At 35.8% G+C, this 23,354-nt stretch overlaps 1 protein-coding gene across 2 annotated transcripts in view; it reads left to right on the forward strand.

Annotated features, from left to right (window-relative positions):
- Window positions 1-23,354, forward strand: part of ARIH1 (ariadne RBR E3 ubiquitin protein ligase 1) — a 118,096-nt gene that overhangs the window by 63,144 nt on the left and 31,598 nt on the right. For both annotated transcript variants that reach the window (XM_026478459.4, XM_026478458.4), the window contains exons 3-5: window positions 8,513-8,657; window positions 15,847-15,939; window positions 16,430-16,485. In XM_026478459.4, coding sequence (XP_026334244.1) covers window positions 8,513-8,657; window positions 15,847-15,939; window positions 16,430-16,485 — 294 coding nt within the window. The remainder of the gene's footprint in view (window positions 1-8,512; window positions 8,658-15,846; window positions 15,940-16,429; window positions 16,486-23,354) is intronic.

A 23,354-nucleotide genomic window follows, 5' to 3' on the forward strand; every position in this document is an offset into this window, starting at 1 on the left:
CTCTTAGGACACCCTTGACTATTCAGGCCCCAGTTTTCTCAAGAGCTATATTTTAAACTCAGAGAGCACCAATAATATTTCATTCTGGGGTTGTACTAACAGACATCATGTACAATTTGTATCATGTGCAACTCATCTGATGCCCCTAGGACACCTTAATCTCCGAATTGAAGTTAGTTGCTATTTTCTATACTTAACTAGCATTCTCCTCCCACCTCTTGTACACTTAGTGTGTCATATTGAAATAGCTGTCCCATCTCTTTCCTTCACAGCCGTAAACACTGCCACTGACCAGCACAGTTCCCACATACCGTTACTTAATATGTGAGGGAACTATGTAAAAATGGATATTAGGGGCGCCTGGGTGGCACAGCGGTTAAGCGTCTGCCTTCAGCTCAGGGAGTGATCCCGGCATTGTGGGATCGAGCCCCACATCAGGCTTCTCTGCTATGAGCCTGCTTCTTCCTCTCTCACTCCCCCTGCTTGTCTTCCCTCTCTCGCTGGCTGTCTCTATCTCTGTCAAGTAAATAAATAAAATCTTTAAAAAAATGGATATTAAATATATACTGTCTTGTATTTTGATGCCTTATTCTTAGTTTTAGCATAGCTAGATTTTAAATACACTTTTTTGGTTTATAGGTGCTCAACATTTACAACCTGAGGACTTCCATTAAATATATTGAGACATCGTTATCAAAATAATAAAATGATATCATTTTAAAATATCTTGTATATATTTTTCATATTTATCTTCAGTTGGAATCAGATCCACTATTGCATGAAACAAGTAGCTTGTTTCGTTTTACTAAGTTGTGCTGCTGTTGTGTGGCAGGAGGAAAGAACATTGAGCAGAGCAGAGGGTGTAGACGTTTCCCTTACATGCACATATTTGGGCAGAGGGCACAGAAGCCACTGTCTTTGTTTTCTTTGAAGTAAACAAATCATTTTAGAAAATAATATTGGTTCTTGTCATTTTGGGGGCCATAGTCTCTTTTCAGAAAATAATAAAAGCTTCGAAGCTTTTCTTCAGGTGGAGGTGTGGAGAGTACACATGTGTAAATAAGTTACAAAGTCTTGGATACCGTAATGTTCTTGAAGTTTCCGAGGCTTTAGGTTAGAATTTGGTAAATTGAAATAATCCTAATCAAGCCACGAACGCAGACAACTACCTGTGAGGGGAATAGTCATTAGTTTTTTCTTAAAATGTCTGGCATAGTTTCATAGTTTGTGTAAGAATAAAATTGTATTTCTCAGAAAAGCCTTTTGATTAGCAAAATGTTGGTAATGGTTAAAGCTGGATGATGGGTATGTGGGAGTTCAATTTACTGTTCTTTTGGCTTTAGTATATTTAATTTTTTTTGGTAACGGAGTGGGAGCCTTTTGGGAAGATGACATAGATTATTGTGTTTCTGTTACAATTGTGCTAATTCAGGCCTAGAAGGAGTTATCTTACATCTGTTTCACTGAGGTTCATTTCTTAATATATTTGCTTTCATCGTGGCTCAGAACCAAAAAGGATAAGGTATGAAGAAACAAATGGCAGAAAGTTTCTCAAAAATGATGCAGTGAGATAAAAAACAATGAAACCTTGCCATTTGCAGCAACATGGATAGAGCTAGAGAGTATAAGTCAGTCAGAGAAAGATAAATACATATGATTTCACTCATGTGTGGAATTAAGAAACAAAACAAAAGGAGCAAAGGGAAGGGGGGCAAACCAAGAAACAGACGCTTAACTCTAGAGAACAAACTGGTAATTACCAGGGGGGAGGTGAATGGGGGATTGGGTGAAATAGGTGATGGGTATTAAGAGGGCACTTGTGATAAGCACCGGGTGTTGGATGGAAGTGTTAAATCACTATATTGTACACCTGAAACTAAATTACACTGTATGTTAACTGGAACTTAAATAAAAACTTTTAAAAATTATGTAATAATGGGGCACCTGGCTTGGCTCAGTAAAACACGTGACTCTGGATCTCGGGGTTGCGAGTTCAAGTCCCATGTTGGGTGTAGAGACTTTAAAAATGGAATCTTTTTTAAAAATAATACACACTACAATTTTTGTACTGCAACTTAAACTGTTTAGTAGCTTCTTTGTCAAGTGCTCTTTTGCTCAGCAGTAAGCAAGCTCAGGAACGTGCTGGTTTTTTTATTAGGTTGATTTTCTCATAGAAGAGTCTTAGAATCTCAAAAAGTATTTTTAAAAAATACATGACCAGTATGTTTATTTAGCTGTAAACCACATATAATACATTAATATTAAAATGAGAACTAAACTTATTTTTTAGATTAGCATTAAAAAAAACCCCACAAAACTTTAAAACAAGTTCTTATAGATATGTGTAAGTCCTCATTAGATCTTTTTTCTTATGAGGGCCAAAAGTCTTCCTTAGAAAAAAGATTTTCTATCCCTAAGTCCTTACTTTTCTATCCATAAGTTTTAGTTTTCTGGAATTCTGAACTTTACCTGGTAGAGGTTCATATGTGTCTCAGTCATTTTACATTCTAACTTTATTCCTTCTTTTGAGAAAATACCATTAAAAACCACATTCTACTTCAAGAGCCCTTTTTTAAATTTAAATTTTTATCAAAGTAACACAGTTTTTTAAAAGTCTAATAGTTTTAAGGATTTTAAGTGAAAACTGTTACTCCAGATCTTCAGTTTTAGTCTCATTCCCTAGAAGAGGAAGAACTGTTGACTTTACTGTATCTTAACAGTGTGCTTATACTACTCTACTTTACTGCATCCACTGGCTTCTTTCTATGGAATATGAGGATTAAGCTTTGAAACTAACGTTTATATGTGGGAAAGCCTTCTCTCAGTGTATTTTTTTACTCTGTGGTTCAGTTGTACTGTTCTAAGACTCCTTTTCCTACCCTATCTATTATTTTTGCTTTTCATAAGTATGATCACAGTTCTTACTCATCCATATGATTTAAACAAACTTAAGCTGTTCCTTTGCTCCTTTGACATTTTTGCCCAAGTATACCTTTTCTAAAAGTAGAAATATTACACCATTAGAAGCAGGTTAATAGGACCTAAATAGTAGTTGAAATTGCAATTCCTGGAAGAGATCTCGGTGTCACAGACCTTTTTAGTGCTTTATCAGAACTATAATTAAAGGTATAGGATAATTGTGACTGTTCTGTTGCCTTTTGAAATTGAAATCTGGTACCCATAAAATGCCATACGAGAATACTTTAACAAAAATGATTTGGTTATTTGGAAATAAAAGTGTGTGTACATGCATGTTTATACATGGACATATATAACGCATTTTTATAGGTTTTCGTGTGTGTGTTTGTTTCCTCTCAGACTATAGCAATAGATAATCGACTTGTTATAAATACGTAATGGGAACATTAAAAATCTGTAAGGAGGTTTGAACTCTGAACAGCTAGGAATATACAGTACAAAAGCACACTATATAACTTTGAATTAGCTTAACCTTTTTGCTTTTCTGATTCTGTTGTGAAAATAAGTACTTCTTCAACAGTGGTCTTTTTATGAAGTGTGAAGCTGTAGAGGCGCGTTTAAGATAAACTCCTAGTGGCAAAATTAAATATTGAAGTGGCAAACAGTGATGCCACCATCATTCAGAATTCAGAAAGAAACAATAGCCAGCTATGTACCCTACCAGCCATGTCTCCTCCCCCCCACAATTACACACAGTTCTTAGGCCGTAACTGTTAGTGCCTTAAAATTTAATTAAAATTGTTCGGTATATTTCTGTCTAGAAGTCAAGTAAAATGAAAAATTAAGATCTAGATATTCTGGAAAATTGACTAATTAAGTGCCAGTTTGCTTACCCGTATTTTGGTGAACATGCTGAATGAGCAGAAAACCCTAGAGAGAGAAGAGGATTTAAAATCTCTACTGAGAAACCTCTCCAGTTGCCCTTCTAACAATCTTAATCTAGAGAAATCTAGGCTGTGTGGTAGATGAGGTGGGGTTACTCTAATTCTTCCCTTCCCCGATTGAGGAAAGACTGCACTAAAGGAAAAACCACACTGCTATTCTTATTTTTATTTTCACTTCATTTTTATTTTCATCAAACGAATAGTTTTCTCAAAAGGGTGGGTGGCAAGAGTTGCAGGAAAGGAGGGAAGCAATAAACTTTGCAGTTATTTAGTAAAGTCACTGAAGCAGAGAAATATGTCTTAACTGATTAAACTAGATACCTGAACAGCAGTGCTTCACACTGAATCAGTCTCTTCATTTTGGCCTGTTTCACATGAGGGAGGATGTAACTAAAGGAACTTTCAAATAGTGAGCAGGTAAACAAAGTATGGGAGTTAAGAATCCACCCATATTCCTTGAAACTTGACCACTATCTCACACCATACACAAAAATAAACTCCAAATGGATGAAAGACCTCGATGTGAGACAGGAATCCAAAAATCCTAGAGGAGAACATAGGCAGCAACCTCTACGACATCAGCCAAAGCAACCTTTTTCATGACACATCCCCAAAGGCAAGAGAAACAAAAGATAAAATGAATTTATGGGACTTCATCAAGATTAAAAGTTTCTGTACAGCCAAGGAAACAGTCAGAAAAACTAAGAGGCAGCCCACGGAATGGGAGAATATATTTGCAAATGACATTACAGATAAAGGACTGGTATCCAAGATCTACAAAGAACTTCTCAAACTCAATACACGAGAAACAAATAAACAAATCAAAAAATGGGCAGAAGATATGAACAGACACTTTTCCAATGAAGACATACAAATGGCTAACAGACACATGAAAAAATGTTCAAAATCATTAGCCATCAAGGAAATTCAAATCAAAACCACACTGAGATACCATCTTACGCCAGTTAGAATGGCAAAAATAGACAAGACAAGAAACAACAATTGTTGGAGAGGATGTGGAGAAAGGGGATCCCTCCTACATTGTTGGTGGGAATGCAAGTTGGTACAGCCACTCTGGAAAACAGTGTGGAGGTCCCTTAAAAAGTTAAAAATTGAGCTACCCTATGATCCAGCCATTGCACTACTGGGTGTTTACCCCAAAGATACAGACGTAGTGAAGAGAAGGGCCATATGCACCCCAGTGTTCATAGCAGCAATGTCCACAATAGCTAAATCGTGGAAGGAGCCGAGATGCCCTTCAACAGATGACTGGATTAAGAAGTTGTGGTCCATATATACAATGGAATATTACTCAGCAATCAGAAAGAATGAGTTCTCAACATTTGCTACAACATGGACGGCACTGGAGGAGATAATGCTTAGTGAAATAAGTCAAGCAGAGAAAGACAACTATCATATGATTTCTCTCATCTATGGAACATAAGAACTAGAATGATCAGTAGGGGAAGAAAGGGATAAAGAAAGGGGGGGTAATCAGAAGGGGGAATGAAACATGAGAGACTATGGACTATGAGAAACAAACTGAGGGCTACAGAGGGGAGGGGGGTGGGGGAATGGGATAGACCGGTGATGGGTAGTAAGGAGGGCACATATTGCATGGTGCACTGGGTGTTATACACAACTAATGAATCATCGAGCCTTACATCGAAAACCGGGGATGTACTGTATGGTGACTAACATAATATAATAAAAAATCATTATTAAAAAAAAAAAAGTTGTGGTCCATATATACAATGGAATATTACTCAGCTATCAGAAAGAATGAGTTCTCAACATTTGCTACAACATGGACGGCACTGCAGGAGATAATGCTAAGTGAAGTAAGTCAAGCAGAGAAAGACAACTATCATATGATTTCTCTCATCTATGGAACATAAGAACTAGGATGATCGGTAGGGGAAGAAAGGGATAAAGAAAGGGGGGGTAATCAGAAGGGGGAATGAAACATGAGAGACTATGGACTATGAGAAACAAACTGAGGGCCTCAGAGGGGAGGGGGGTGGGGGAATGGGATAGGCTGGTGATGGGTAGTAGTGAGGGCACGTATTGTATGGTGCACTGGGTGTTATACACAACTAATGAATCATCGAGCCTTACATCGGAAACCGGGGATGTACTGTATGGTGACTAACATAATATAAAAAAAAAAAAGAATCCACCCATATTCTTGAGCATGGTAGTCCTTAATTAAACTATCATAATTAGAAGGAAAAAGCTTCTTTGTTCTTTTAAGGAAATTAAAATAAACATAGACGTGAGATGAGAGATCAAAGATGAATTGGTAAAGCAATAGAACAAGATAAAAAGGAAGTTGATGAAACTAAGAAAAGAGGGATAAGTAGTAACTTAAAACCACATTGGCAACAGCAAGAAACAGAGCAGATACTATGGAAAATAAGGTCATAAATCGGGAAAAGGACGAAGAAGGAATTAGCAGATGGTAGACACGGAAGACAAATTAACAAAGACTAGTTACAAATCCAGCAGGGCACAGTCTTTTTTTTTTTTTTTTTAATATTTTTTTTTATTATGTTAGTCACCATACAGTGCATCCCTGGTTTTTGATGTAAAGTTCGATGACTCATTAGTTGCGTGTAACACCCAGTGCACCATGCAATACGTGCCCTCCTTACTACCCATCACCAGCCTATCCTATTCCCCCACCCCCCTCCCCTCTGAAGCCCACAGTTTGTTATATGTGGTTTCTCTCATCTATGGAACATAAGAACTAGGAAGATGGGTAGGAGAAGAAAGGGATAAAGAAAGGGGGGGTAATCAGAAGGGGGAACGAAGCATGAGAGACTATGGACTCTGAGAAACAAACGGCAGGGCACAGTCTTAATAACTAAAAAGGATCTTGAAGTGATTGAGACCTGAATGGCATTTCGAAAAAAAAGTTGAATGCTAAGATAAAGCCTACAGAGCTACTAAATTTCAAGAATGAAGAAAGAAAACAAAATTATATATATGCCAGTTGAAAAAGGGTTTGAATTATAAAATGAGAAAAATTAATTTTGACCACAGACTTCAATAACAACAGGTACCAGAAGGAAATGGATGCTGTCAATATAAAGAAAATTGGGGTGGGGGGGTGGCACATTTTGGCCAAAGTAAGCGTTTGAATCATGTCTGAGTAATTAGGTAATCAGGTTAAGGAACAAAAAAGCAGTTTTAACCATTCTTGAGAGGAAAGCTATATGATTTAAAAACAATGTATGTAATTAGTGAAACAATTACATAAAATGACTATCAACTAGGAAGAGCTTTACCTGTTCGTATTTAGTGTTAGCTTCATATGCTTTCTACTTTTCAAATAAAACTTGACATCTTAGGTTTTCTGAGAGATAATTAGGAGGAAAGCGTTTGATTTTCTGCTCTATATGTTTTGATTAGCTGAATCATCAGTGACTTTAACCTTATATGAGTCCCACTTTTATAATACGTTGACATTTTGATTAATAATTTGATCATTTCATTGAAACATTCTGTAGTTATTTATAAATAGATATTAGTCTTAGAGAGTGATGTGATTTGTTCTCATTTGAGTGTTTTCCTGGAGATACAGTAAGTGCTTTGACACAAAATCTGAACAAGACCTGCATTAAAAATAATTGGAAATCTCCTTTGAGTATCACTTATTTTTTAACTTGAGAACCTCTTGTTTTTATGTAAAGAACATTGTAGTTATTGAAACCTAGGCTTTATATTGAAACCAAAGTATTTGACCAGATTTTTCATTAATACTTTTGCTAGTTATATTGATTCACAAATTGAAAGTTTTTGTATCTTTTGCTTTTCCCTTTAGAATGTTAAGATATTTTAGGAGGCCAGCAACCATGTCTCATCTGGATTAATGGGAAATACTGTGCTAAGTATTTGCCACTGTCTTCTGTCAAGAAATTTGCAAACACTTGAAACTCTATGGATAGTATTTGGCATACCATGTTCTTGATATCTTAGATAGTGAACTACTTCTGTATCTTTAGAAACGTTTTATGAAAAGCTAAGTATATAGATTATTTGATATATGAACATTTTAAGATACACTTTTTTGTTTCCTCCTTCCTCCCCTTTACTAGTAAATTAAAAATTATTTTGAAAGAATATTTAGAAATGAAATCTGTTTCGTAGAATGAGACACATGTAAGTGATTTGTGGGGTAAGGTACACTTTGTAGGTAGTTTACTTGCTAATATATTTAAGCTGGTGTAACTAAAATTATTAATAAAATAATTTGTATAAAATATTAGTCTAGCCTTTTAAAATACCATTACTTTTCATTAAGGTACCACTAGCGATAGTACAACTTTCATTCTTAAGTTCTAGTTGTAGTACTGTTAAAATACTAATAGATTAACTTCCCGGGACAAAAACAAAGTAAAAAAATACCAAAATAGCAACAAAATTTTAATCTGCTTTCACACACACACACACACACACACACACACACACCCTCTATTTTGCTACAGTTTGTAGCCATACACCTCCTTTCCTCCGAGCAAAAAAGGTTATGATCTGGGTTTATTTTAATTCAGTTCATTGCTGTTCCCTATAGGAAATCAGATTTTTGGAGAGCTCTAACAGTGTGCTATTGCTGGGCTCTCATCCTTTCTGTTTAAATAATGCAGGTACTTTGATGGAAACCTGGAGAAGCTCTTTGCTGAGTGTCATGTAATTAATCCAAGTAAAAAGTCTCGAACACGCCAGATGAATACAAGGTCATCAGCACAGGATATGCCTTGTCAGATCTGCTACTTGAACTACCCTAACTCGGTGAGTATCTGGTAGTTTAAGGCTAGCACTGACTCTCTGTTTCAGAGGGTAAATCAGCTTAAATTTATTTAAACAAAGGAAGATCTGGGAGTCTGGGATTGTATTGTAGTAAAACAGTAACCTATCAGAATATTAGGATAAAGGAAAGGAAGAGAAAAAATAGAGCTTGTTCTTTCCTCCTCCTCCCGTTTGCTTTTTAAAGCAGCAGCTTATCATTACACACCTAAATTTATTCTGAGTTTATTTTACTATCATGGGGGAATTGTTTAATAGGTGGGCAGTGAGTAGAATTACTTTTCATCCAAAATAAGATAGATTTAAAACTAACATTTTAAAATAAATATCCAAAACACTAATAAAATGTCTTTAATAATATTTTACTAGGGAGCTTTCAGGATTTTTCATAACAGAAGAGTTTCACTTATACAGATCAATTCTAATGGAGATTCTTAAATATAGCAAGTGGTGACAGAGTTGGAACAGATACTGGGACCAGTTAATTGAGTGAAAGTATCCCCCTTAAAACCTATTGAATTTAGACGATTTATTTTGGTGTGTCTAGTGAAGAATTTTAGGCTTAGACATGATATTCCTATGAAGGCCTTACTTTATTAGTAACTACAAGAAAATATTATTTGTGGCATAAATGTATTTAGTCACTTGGAATTCACCTCTTTAAGATGTTTCAAGATAGCTAAGAAATAACTTCATTCTCTTAATAACTATCTTATTCGTGTTCTCTGCTTTAATAGTTAAGCAGCTCTTTCTAATTAATTACTATATACAAAGTCTTTGTCACCAGTATTATATATATTAACACATTGAAGGTTTGTCATTGTTTTTCTTAGAAGTCTATATATGTATCTGTAGAGGCCCATTTCAGTGGAACTAATTTGTTCACGTCCAAGTGCTTAGAAAAGAGGTTTTTAAGGAAAGTTAATTAAGTGAGAAATAGAACAATGAGTTAAAATAACTTTGTAGGTAAAGTGTTGAGTTGAATTTCCAAATTCTCAAGTTTTGATTGTAGTTCGGATGCTAACTATTTGGCTTTGTGTAATTATTAAATCTCACTGGGTCTGAGTTATTTTTATCTTTCAAATGAGTTAAGTAAGATACTCTTTCAAATCTGTACTATTCTGAGAATTGTATAACTTGCCTCTCCTTTAAATCACAATCTTGAGTTGAGTATTTAAAAAAACAATTAACATTACTATTAAAAATACATTAAATTCATGTTTTGACCATTTTATTTTCTGTCTTTAACAAATTCTCTATGCCAGGTGACATTTGTATAGTTCATAAAAGTTTCTGTGAAGTAATCCTGAGACCCAAAGAATTTGTCCCAGATTATATGGGGTTTCCTTATTCCCAGGCATTTCTCTGCTCTATTATAACCAGCTCCTCCCTCATTTAAATCTTAAATGTAATTTGAGTACTGAAGCTAGCTGCTTACAAATATCCCCTATAACTTTCTCAGTGCCCTTGGTATTGTCTAAAAGTCTTAACAAATTAGAATTAAAAATCACAACTGGAGATTTTCATTGTAAATTTTGCTTGCACTGTAACTGATGGTAGAGAGCCTACTATTCATTAATTCAATGCACCAGCCCTATTCTAAGTGTTAGAAACATAATGGAGAATAAAGGCATAATGCCTGCTTCAGATAATTTACAGATTAGCTGGGTAGATAAGTAAAATGACATATTCAGAAAGAAAGGTAAGCACTTTGATAGGGCATGATGCTGTGGGAACATGTTAGACACCTAACCCAGTTTTAGGTCGGGGAGAATTTCCCACAGAAATTGACCTGTGAAATAACCTCTGAAAGTGTGGTAGTTAGGTGAACCAGGAAAATAGAGCAATACAGAAGCCAGAGGAAGACAATGTACCTCCAAGAATGGTTAAAAAAAAAAAAAAAAAAAAAAAAAACTGCAAAAAACCTTAAAAGAATTGAAAAGTGAATTTGGAATTAACAACATGAAGTTTACCAATGATATTGGAAAGTTGATTTAAGTAGTGTGGTAAGATGAGAAACCACACTGCATGTGCTAAAGAATCATTGACTTGAAGATGGGAAAGGAAATGGAGACAATAAAGATGAACAAATTGCTCTTTAAAGGAAGGTTGGCTATGTAAAGAATGACAGGACAAGAAAGCAAACAGCAACATGGGTTGGAAAGTAAGTTAAAGAGTTACGGAAACTGTGCCAAGCGTTATAAAAAATGTAGTGTGATAAAACTAGGACTTCTTTTCTCATGGTTTTTAGACTAATACAGAAAGATAATTTTAATCTCTTCAGTTTTGCAAGTAAATGTCACCTGAGACTCCATTAAAGCTTTAATTGGATGAGTTTTTTTTTTTACCTTTGTTAATACAATTCCCATGTTTCAATTTCCACCACTCTCTTCAAACACTCATACTTGCCTTTTATTAATGTATATCTTCAATACCTTTATCCTTCCAGAAAGCAACTTTAGCTTTATACAGTACCACATGCAAACAAATTTTTTAAATAAATGGTTTGATAGCTTAGTTTGTAACACTTTGGAGTTCACTATTGTGGGTGATCTCTTCATTAAAAACAATTTCCTGAGACTTTGGGGGCACTTTTAAAGTTCATAAATTCCCCACCCCCACTCCCTTGTGTTGAGGCCAATTCAGGAGTTTCTTAGCCCTGGCAACAGTCATTCACTTTATAATAATGTTGTTTCGAATTAAAGCATAAGATCTAGCTTTGCTAACCACCCTCTCCCCACTTTGCTAGGGAATGCGGTACCTCATTTTTATGAAGTAAGTAATTTGTACAGTCTAAGAATCAGATATGTTACATAAAGGCAACTTTGAAGATTGTGAGGCTGGTCCACCCTCCCATCCCTCACCCCTTAGGCACTTCTGAATCTTTGTGCTGGGAATCTAAGTCCGATCCTGTATTCCTTTTTAACTCATTTCATTTTACGGATGAGGGAACTGATGCCCTGATTATTCAGTTTTTATAAACGAAATGGCTTTAACTTAAGAGATTATATGAGCAACTTCTGATGGAGGAAAGATACTTCTTAACGTTCTTACTGCTGTTTGACATGAGTTGCTGTGTATGTAAAATGGCAGGGATAGATGAACGCTTTAAGAGTGTTTATTCTTTCAGTTCTTTTTTTAAAGGACCATTTCTGTTTTAGGTAATATTTCATGTATTTTTAGTGTGTTCTGTGTCAGATTTGTTTATGAATAAGTTTGTTGATAAGTAATCCAATCCCTTGAGTCAGGGACCCAAGTAGGTAAGCGCAAGGTAGTAAGGGAACAGGTATGTGAAAGGAGGAGGGAAAGGGAAATGGAACGGGATGGTGATACCCAGATAAGTCCATGATAATGACACCATTCTTGAGCACAACAAATGTGTTTATACCACAGGTTAGTTTTTGCTTTATCTTTAGATATACGTGTGTGATTTATTGTTCTAATTTATCTTATTTGGTATTGTTATCTATCTAATTAGAAGAATTATTGAAAAAGAAGCCTTTAAAGAATAAAAAGCTTTGTTTTTTTTCTTATAATGATCGCTGATCCAGAAGTTCCAAAGGTAGAGGTGTTACTTGCAGTGATCATTTGGTAACCATTGTGACCTCTAATCTCTCAATCTCAAGGATTCTTATTTGAAAAAAAGCACATGAGGATGCATATGTGTTTTTAAGTTGTGAATAAAACATTTTAGAATTATTGATCTTTTACGCTGCTCTAATTGTCCTTTGTTTTTTTTCTTATAATGATCGCTGATCCAGAAGTTCCAAAGGTAGAGGTGTTACTTGCAGTGATCATTTGGTAACCATTGTGACCTCTAATCTCTCAATCTCAAGGATTCTTATTTGAAAAAAAGCACATGAGGATGCATATGTGTTTTTAAGTTGTGAATAAAACATTTTAGAATTATTGATCTTTTACGCTGCTCTAATTGTCCTTTACAGAATGCTCCTTCCCATTATAGTCTTGAAAATCAGATGCTCTCCATTAGTGATCTGACAACAAGTTAGTGCCAGATCTCCTTCACCAGTGGGGAGTAATGAGAATAGATTCTTTTGTTTCCTAGATTTCTTTTTAATGGATGAGAATATTGGTTTCCAAAATATTTACCTTCACTTGTTCTGTGAATGAGTTAGAATCCTTGTCAATCTGAATAGCACCATATTTTAAACTGAGTAAATATTTTCCATGTCTGTTTCTGGGCCTTCTTTATATAGTTGATGTGCTGTAGTATAGAATTTTGTATCCTATTTGTATCTGAATGTCACAAGCAACATCAGAAATTTCATGAGCATTTTCAAATAACAGCTAGTTAGAAAATGGAATGAAATTAAAGGTACCACTTAATTTGAGCCACAAAAAGAATAAAAGAGCTAGAAATAAACTTGGCAAGAAATGTGAACGATCTATTATGAAGAAAACCTTAGATACTAAAGGAGATTAAAAAATGAGTTGAGTATTTGGAGAGAGAGAATAATAGTAAAATACTGAAAAACAAGACTAGATGGATGGGGGTAAGGAGGAACTAGTCCTACCAAATACAAGAATGATCAGTGTAGTGGAACAAGATAGAGTCAAGTATGTGTGAGGGAATTTGGTGTATGTAGAAGAGGGCATTTCAGATAAGGTGGGTTCGAGAAATGGTATTGGAACAACTTGGTTGCCATTTGGAGTAGAATCTTAAATTCTTTCTTAACTCTTTATATTAAAGTTAATTAATTTAGAATCCAGATATTTTAAAACTAATACACTTTGCTACATACAAGTAGAGATCTTCTTCATGGCAACAGAATGTGAGCATTCAGATTTGAAACAAAATATTTTCTACACTTAACAAAGGGCCAGTTTTCTAAATAGGTAAAAATCCCCACTGAATCACTAAGGAAAAAAATAAACCCAGTGGAAAAATTGGCAAAATTGGATGAAGAGAGTGCACAGAAAAAGAAATATATAGTCTTAAATCTTCTTTCAGATGTTTAAACTTCACTCATAAAATAAAATAAAACCAAAACTAATGAAGTTACTTCATTTTGACCTGCTAGATTTCAAGAATCAAGGAGTTTGATAATATACCATGTTGACAGGGTTGTTGGGAAACCAGGTTCTCTTGAACAGTATAAACTGCTACAGCCTCTTTGAATGAAGCTTGGTAATAATCTGTTAAAGTGTAAATGTATACTTGTTACAATGTCAGTCGTACAGATTTGTCCCACGATGCATTTATTTGCATGGTCACAATGATGTATATATAGCCAGTGCAGTAGCATAGTGGCAAAAAGAATAGTCTAAATGTCCATTAATGGTGGACTGCTTAAATAAATTATGGTACCTTCAATACAGACTGTAAAAAGGGGTGGACCCATGTGTACTAATGTAGAACCACGTGAGGAATCTATTAAATAATAATTAACCAAGATGAAAGTGTGTGCTGCTCTTACTGTGTGTGTGTACCTGTGTACGTTAGAACATCTCTGGCAGAATATGTAAGATATTGAAATAGCGATTACTTTCCTGAAGTAGAGGACAAGGATGGGGATAAAGGAGACTTATTTTTCAGGGGCACCTGGGTGGCTCAGTTCATTAAGCATCTGCCTTTGGCCCAGGTCATGATGCCAGGGTCTTGGGATTGAGCTTGCGTCAGGCTCCCTGCTCAGCAGGGAACCTGCTTCTCCCTCTCCCTCTGCCTGCCGCTCCCCCTGCTTGTGCTCTCTCGCTGTCTCTGTCTCTCTCTGTCAAATAAATAAATTTGTTTTTTTAAAAGATTTTATTTAAAAAAACGGGAGACTTATTTATCGACATAAACTCATACTATTAAATGTTTTTACCCATGAGCCTGTATTACCTATTCATTTAGAAAAAATTTAGAGTAAATATTGTAAGATATTCTTAGTTGAAACTGGTGACCATTATTTGTATATTATAGAATATACTTCATTTAACTATCCCTCAAATTAGTAGTATTTCAAATCATGTAAATAATGTAAGATTAGACCTAATGTTACCATTATTCTTAGCTATCTGAATAAATCTTTTGGTTTCCATAAGATTTTACTGATTATCTAGGTAAGCTACATTCCATGCAACTCAAAAGTCTGTATTTGTGTAACATTTTTTAATACAGCTTTGAGATAAAATTCACATACAATACAGGTTACTTATTTAAAATGGTTTTTAGTATAGTTACAGAGAGTTGTGCAGTCATTACCACAGTAAATTTTAGAACATTTTCATAACCCCAAAAAGAAACCTCGTCTCCTCTTAGAGTCACTACCCCTTGCCCCTCAAGCCACTCAACCCTAGGCAACCACCAATCTCCTTTCTCTGTGAATTTGCCTGTTCTATACCTTTCGTATACATGGAAATCAAACAATATGTGGTCTTTTGTGGCCGGCTTCTTTCATTTAGCGTAATGTTTTCAAGGCTTGTCTGCATTATAGCATGTATCAATACTGCAGTCCTTTTTATGCCTGAATAATATTCTTTCATATGGATATTCCACGTTTTGTTTATCCATTCATCATCAGTGGACATTTAGGTTGTGTCCACTTTGGGGCTATTGTGGATAATGCTGCTATGAATATTTATATACAAGTTTTTGTGTGGAGCTATGTTTTCATTTCTTTTGGGTACATACCTAGGAGTGGAATTGCTGGATCATGAGTAACTCTATGTTTAATTATTTGAGAAACTGCCACAGTGTTTTCCAAAGCACCTGTACTATTTACATTCCCACCAGCAGTGTATGAGGGTTCTTTCTCCACATCCTTACCAACACTTATCTTTTTTAATAAAGCTGTCCTGGTGAGTGTGAAGTCATGTCTCATTGTGGTTTTGCTTTACATTTCTCTGATAGCTAAGGATTTTGAGCATCTTTTCATATGCTTAATGGTACATGACATATTCTTATATTTAATACGAACTTGTCTGCCTTTCCTAAAGATTATAAGTATCTACTGTAGTGCATTTCTCATTAATTAGGTATTTTGTGTTAAATGTATTTTCATGTCTAAGTTTCACCACCAAGAAGTTTATTTTAGGAGCCCAGCTAGTCTTGTCAAATTGGACTTTTTAGCCACTATGAGAAATGTGACCTAATAGAGACTTATTGAGTCACTATGTATAGTGATTTTTCTGATAATGTCTTTTAAAAGTCCGTGTATTATTTTTGTTGCAGTATTTCACTGGCCTTGAATGTGGACATAAGTTTTGTATGCAGTGCTGGAGCGAATATTTAACTACTAAAATAATGGAGGAAGGCATGGGACAGGTAAAGATGCCAATTTGATTTTTAGTTTCATTGAATTTCCTACAGTGTTTAGACCCTTGCAGAAATATAAACAGGTGAAGCATTCTGGATTATGAATTGCATGGGGAACTTTTTTCTATATTAAGACTAAAAGATAATTAAGGCTTTTTTTCTGTTTACAATGTGGCAGTCCAGTTAAAGATACAGTTCAGGTAATGTTTTCTCAGCAGCATTAAGATGTGTGTATATCAGGCTAAACTTGTTGAGCCATTTTGTCAGGTGTCTTGCTTGTGCCTTTCAAGCTTTATATTGAGAAACCAATTATTCAGGTCAGCAGTTCTAGTTACCTTATGGGGATAAATACACACACACATTTCCTTTAATAGAAAGGGAACAATTAAGATTCTATAAATGTTTAGGTATTCTCAACCTACTGAAGTGCCTGGCGATGGTAAGCATTCAGTAAATATTTATTGAATGAAGACATAGTTTAAATTTCAATCTTTTTCAGACTATTTCGTGTCCTGCTCATGGTTGTGATATCTTAGTGGATGACAACACAGTTATGTAAGTATTTTTGATAGATTATGCATGTTGAATATTGGGTAGTTGGTTAAACCAAATTAAATTTTGCTCAAACCTCAGAGGAGGTGGAATTTTTAGTCTGAAGAGACTTTCTAATCTACATTCCTTTGTAGTACAAAAGCTCATTTCTAATTTATTAGTTAAATGCCCAGACACTATTCTTGTTAACATATGGCAAAATACTGGGCAATATATGATAGCTAGATTTTAGTAAACCTTGGAAGTGGAGAATAGGATATGTTGGTATGTCAGTTGAAGTCCTGTGGGAAACAGATGCCAAGACAGGGTTAAAAAGGGAAGGAGATTTGTTGTGGGATAGCATCTGTGCAGGTTAAAGAGAAAGGAGTAGACACATTTTGGCTCAGGTGTGACACCTGTTAAGAGACAAGGAAGAAGGATTCAGTAGGAAGAGACTCCGACTATGGGGCAGCTGTGAGAGTCTCTGGAAGCTCTGTGGGGAACTCCACTCCATAGATTGCTTATAGATGAATGAATGCCCCAATAAGCAGAAATGGCTGGGCCCTAATCCCCTTCCAGGCTCGGTCATTTACTGGGAGCTACCCAGGGGGAATGTGGCCTCATTTGGAACATTGCTCCCAAAGGCACTACATCTGGAAGTTGTTGGCTAAGTTCTCTTGTGAAAGGCTGTCTTATGAAGGGAGAAAGAAACTTGAAGAAAAAACCATAGATTTTAGTCCTGAACCTGTGGTGATATCCCAGTTGTTTAGTTCTTGAGGCAGTGCTGTTTCATAGCCTCAGGCTACCTAATTGACTCTACTTGAGGAAGATAAACAGATTGAGGGCCTGAACTATCTACAAAGAAATCATGTAGTTAGTACTGGATTAATTGCCTATACAGAAGGGTTTGTCTCTGTTTAAGCACTGGGATTTGAAGGTAATAAAAGTAAAAATAGCCATGGTCTTTAATGAGCAGATTTCCTAAGCTACCTAATAAAGCCATAAATTGACTTAACCAGTACAGTTTATAAAGCCCACGGATTCCAGTTTATTAACCTCAACCTACTTTGGTTTACCAAAACATATTTACTATCGCTTGCTGTCAGCTCTGTGTTAATACTCTTATCTTTCAGTGAACATTTTTTCCGTTATTATTCTAAGCTAGCAAAAATAAGTTATGTATAATCTTCAAGAACCACCAGTTGTCTATATCTTATCCCCTGATACTTTGATCCCTTGTGTTCTTTCATCAATACATCAGTTTCATCAGTACATTTAATCAGTATGGGTCACTGTATCTTTTTATCATTACACAAACCTTTACTTGGGAGCAATAAGATACATTTCCTTCCCCCAAGAGGTTCATAATACTAGAAGCATGTATAAAGTACAGTAAGAAAGAGGCAAATTATTCTACCTGAAGAGTTTTTTTTTTCCTTAATATTTTCTTTATTTAGTTAGTTGAGAGAGCGAGTGAGCAAGGGAAGGAGCAGGAGCAGGGGGAGGGGCTGAGGGAGTGGGAGAAGCAGACTCCCCACCCAGCAGGGAGCTATCCCAGGACTCCCGGCTCCATCCCGAGACTCCAGGATCCTGACCTGAGCCAAAGGCAGATGCTTAACCGACTGAGCCACCCAGGTGTCCCCACCTGGAGAGTTTAAGGAATAGTATAAATGGGGTAAAAATTTGGATTGAGGGAGTAGGGGGTAACACTGCTTAAAGAAAGAATACCAATATTTTAAAAAATATTTCATGAGCTTTTCTCTATTAAGTATTCTGTGGTGGCTAGAGTAGAGAGTAGCAGGTTATTAGAGACGAGGATAAAGGGACCTTGACAGTTTATGACTTTCATCTTAGAAGGTTATTAAGACTGTTACAATAAGATTTATATTTTGAGAAATACAGTGTATTTGGCGGGTACCTGGCTGGCTCAGTCAGGAGAGCATGTGGCTCTTGATGGGGTCAAGTCCCACGTTGGGTATAGAGATAACTAAAGATAAATAAACTTAAACAAAAAAGAAAGAAATATAACTTTGGTAAAGTGGAGGATAGTTTAGAGTGGGGAAGCATTTGGATAGGGAGATGTGGCTATGAATTTATGAAATTTTTTTGAGGGAAATGAAGTAAATATTTTCAACACATAAGATGAATGTGGCTAATATCATAATGGCTCCTACAAATCAAGAAGATAATCCTATGGAAAGCAGTTCACTGTGAATGAAATTTGAGGGGCACCTGGATGGCTCAGTCAGTTAAGCAGCTGCCTTTGGCTCAGGATTGAGCCCTGTGTCAGGCTCCCTGCTCAGTGGGGGTCTGCTCCCTCTCCCTCTGCTGCTCCCCCTGCTTGTGCGCCTGTCCGCTCTCTCCTTCCCTCTCTCTACTCTCTCTCTCTGACAAAGAAGTAAAATCTTTAAAAGAAAAAGAAAAATTTGAATGCTAATAAACATTAGCTAATAAACATTATGTAAACTACATAAATGTAAATCAGAATTTGATACTCCAATTTTAAAAAGTTGTATTTTTTGTTTTGTTTGCATTCGGGATTGGTAAGAATTAAACAGTTTGGTAATACGTAATGTGAGAATATAGTACAGTAGAGAATACAAACTGTTGCAACCTTTTTATAATGCAGTTTGACAATTTCTGTAAATTTATGTGCTCTTTGGCCTTTCATGCACTAGTATCACTTTGAATATGTCATTCTACTGCCTTCATTGTTTCTGATAAGTCAGCTGTTAATCTTATTGTTCCCTATTTGCTACTTTTTAAGATTTGCTGTGTCTTTAGCTTAAGACAGTTCAACTTTGGTTTATCGAGATGTGATTCTCTGTATGTATCCTCCGGGGTTTCTTGTGCTCTTTAGATATGCAGCCTGGCACATGCGCAGAAAACTTGGAGAGAATACGTAATAAGAGTATTTTAATAGTGATATCAGTTAGGGCTTGGGGATTAAGAAGAGGGATTTTTATTTTTCACCTTATATAGTTGTATACTGTTGGTATATATCTTCCATTTTCTTCCTTATAAATAAATAATATTAGAATTTAAGAATTTAGCTAATTAAATGAGAATTTAAGTGTTTAGTCTTTTTTTTTTTTTTTTTAAGATTTTATTTATTTATTTGACAGAGATAGAGACAGCCAGCGAGAGAGGGAACACAAGCAGGGGGAGTGGGAGAGGAAGAAGCAGGCTCATAGCGGAGGAGCCTGATGTGGGGCTCGATCGCATAACGCTGGGATCACACCCTGAGCCGAAGGCAGACACTCAACCGCTGTGCCACCCAGGCGCCCCTAAGTGTTTAGTCTTAAATAGTAACTGAAATATGCTTAACATTTTTTTTCTTAGTATGAAAGAAGTAGACTCCTTCACAGTCATGGTATTATAATTTTTAAATTTTTGAATTTGATAGATTAAAAAATAGTTTCTTGTTTTAATTTGAATTCAACTCACTTGGAACTTGAATTGAACCTGAAACCAGATTCTTTCCCGAACACACATTCTTCTATAACCTTCTCAAGTTGAAGCTAGCTTTTCCCCCCTATATACCTTATGGTCAGGAGGCGAAGTCATTGTCCTAAGCCCTTAGTTTCTCTACTTCAGTTTAAAATCCATGTATATCCTTGAGTCCTGTGTTATCCAGCGATGTTGTAGTCCTTTCTGCTTTTATTCACTTCTTGGGTCGCTCCCGCTTAATTATGGTGTTAACACCTCACTCACTGTCTTTCTCCCAAGGTTTGCTGTCATCCAGTGTGATTTCAGTGTCCACATGTATAGTCTGTTATTCTATACCCTAACCCTGTGGTTCTCAGAGTATAATCCCCCAACCAGTAGCAGCAGCAGCATTACCTAGGAACTTGTTAAAAATGCACATTCTCAGGCCCAGATCCAGACTTACTGAATCAGAACCTCTGGGGATGGCGTCCAGCAGTCTGAACAAGCTCTCCTGGTGTCGTTCTGATGTATGCTTAAGTTTGAGAACCGCTGCCATAGCCTTTCATTTTCCTGATGTATTCATTTCCAGTAAAATTCCCTTTACCCAGATACCAACTCCCAAGGCCACCTCCCTAGGCCTATTCCAGATCTACTCCAGTTGTCTTTGCCAAACCATCTTTTTCTGCATCTTCCTAAAATAATGCTCCTTGGGGTTCTAGGTTTCTTCTCACTTTATACACTGTCCTTAATCATACATTGGACGCAGATTTGTATGTCCAGGTTAACTCTCTCTTCTGAGCTTGGAACCCATATATCCCACTGCCTATCAGGCATCTTCATATGTATATTCCTCGGGTTTTGCCTTGTTCAGTTCTCCTATCACCGCCGCCAAGCTCATTCTTCTGGCTGCTCAGTATCAAGAAATGGTACTACTAGGTGTTAAAGACTTGCCTCAATTAGAAACCTGATGATATCCCTGATTCATTTTTCTCCTACATTTCCCGGAGGGATCCTTACACCACATCCTAATTAGTCTTCAATCCATCCATTTCCCTCTGTACCTGGTCCAGGCTGTCATCTTCTCTTAGCTGGCAGTCTATGACTGGTTCCTGAGCGATTCCCTTAAATTGTTTCATCACCTTTCATTTCTTCATTTCCATTCTGTATTGCTTACCTGTGCAGCTTCATCTCAACTTTCTCACATGCTCTTTCCTAGCAGTGTGAAACTTGGCTTCTTGAAAGTACTGTGCATTTTATTTGCATTTGGTTTGGTTTGACTTTGTTTGCTTTTTCTGTAAGGTCTCTTGACTTACATGCAATACTCTTTTCCTGTTTTGCTCTTTAGTTCTGTTAACCTACTCATCCTCTCAGTCATTCTCCAGGTCTTAGTTTAAATTTGCATTTTGGTTTGGGCAAATAGCCTATGTGCTCCTTAACTCTCCCGTATTTCCCTTACTATACATTTTTGTAATTGCGTGTATTCGCGTCTGTATTCTTTCTTAGACCATAAGCTGTATGACACCAGGTTCCCTGTTTATGTTCACTAAATGCCTATTTTCATTCAGGATGTGTGTGTGATCTTAAATGCCTAAGATCAGTTATTTTGTAGATTCATTTTTTTTCTTCCTTAGCAATGGGTATGTAATATGCATGTATCCTTGAATAAGTAATTGGAAATATATTATTCTCTCTCGCTTTTATAAGCGTATGTCATTATTATATACTTCAGTGATGGATTTGTGCTATACCATCTAGGCTATTTGGCTAAGTGGGTCTCCCCTACACTGTGTCCTCATATAGTTACACTTCCACAGTCAGGAGAATAACTGGATACTCTGAGAATTTTTCTTTGTCCTGAGATTTGTCCTTGATGTTTTCATGAGACTAATGAAAATCATTTCTCTAAATTATTTATCACTTGAGACCCTATAAATACTCATCTATTTTTATTCCTCTTAGCACTTGGTTATTTTTTTAATATGGTTGTTTTAGGGCCTAAATTTCTTTTCTATGTATAGTTTCTTTGTTAATCTTAAAAGGTAAACTTGTATCTATTAAGTCTTTGAATACCTTCAAGTAGTAGTATGTAGTCTCATCTTGACTGATCATTGATAGTGCTAGCACACATCTGGAATTGTGGTGTTCTAATTCAACATCCAGTGAGGTGTCACTAAAAAAATTTATGATTTATTTTCATATATGGAGGTTTTAGAAACAAACAGATGATGACAGGAACTCATTGTTACTTCTAGTAAAATTACACCAAATGCTTTTACTTTGAGTTTCAATGATACGTAAGATTTTTTAAAAATGAATCTTAAGATCATGGTATAGGTAATATATTCCTCTGTTGGCTAATTTCCCACCTGTCTGAGAAGGGCAGAAATTTTTCTTTTGAAAAATAAACTGTTCTATTTTTTTATTTTTAAAATTTTTTATAAGCACTCTTATCCATCTTTAGTACGTTTGTCTTTGAACACTTCTCTACATTCAATACAAAATAGATGTTACATCCATTCCCTGAAATAACTCTTCTCAAAGTAGAATGCAGGTAGCACTCTTAGAGCCATTGTTACTGCATTTGATTTTAAATTCTCTTCTAAATGCCTTATGGAATGAATATTACATACATGCAAAAATAAGTTGTTTTAAATTAGATAGTATATCTTTAATGCTATTTAATAGTTACTTCCTGTTCCATCAACAGTAAGCAGTATATCTTAACTCCTTACTGTGGAAGGTGAAGAAATTGATGCAACTTTATAGTTATTTTTTTCTATTCTGGAACAGATTCTTTCATGTTTTGTCAATAAGTTTATTCACAAAATTGCAAGCCAGTACTTTTGTAATATTATAACCACATAAATATTACATCAAGTGGTTGAATGGATCCAGAAAGAAGTAAATGTAGTCTTCTAAGTCAGTGCTGCTCCAAGAAGAATATTCCTAATGTCTTAATCAAATGGTTATTTTTTATTCTAATGGTATCTTAAAGGCCACAAATACAGTTATGAAGCTGCCTGGACCCTTAAGTGAAGTCATACAGTTTGTACCATCTGAGGCCAAGAGACAGACTAAACTTTCACATGTGTTAATCTCAGTACTATGAGAATCTCATCTTTTACAGAGGAAAATCCTCATTCTTAAGTACAGTAGGCTCAGTTTGCTGTATTGTTGATTTTTTATTTTACTTTTTTATTAAGTTCTCAAATATATTGACTGAAGTATGTAAAGTACATTAACTTTAAAAATATGTTTGTTTTACTAACCACCCAGATCAAGGTATAGAACTTTTCCAGTACCCAGAATGTTCATCCTTATGCCCCTTACCAGACAGTGTCCATCTCACCCTTGTTCCCTGTCATGCTTTCTGTCACCATCAGTTAGTTTTGCCTGTTCTTGAGCCTCATTTAAATGGGATCACGTAGCATGTAGTCTTCTTGTGAGTGTGTATCTACTTCAGT

The sequence above is a fragment of the Ursus arctos genome, unplaced genomic scaffold (assembly GCF_023065955.2).
Source record: "Ursus arctos isolate Adak ecotype North America unplaced genomic scaffold, UrsArc2.0 scaffold_28, whole genome shotgun sequence".
In the NCBI taxonomy this organism is placed as follows: Eukaryota; Metazoa; Chordata; class Mammalia; order Carnivora; family Ursidae; genus Ursus; species Ursus arctos.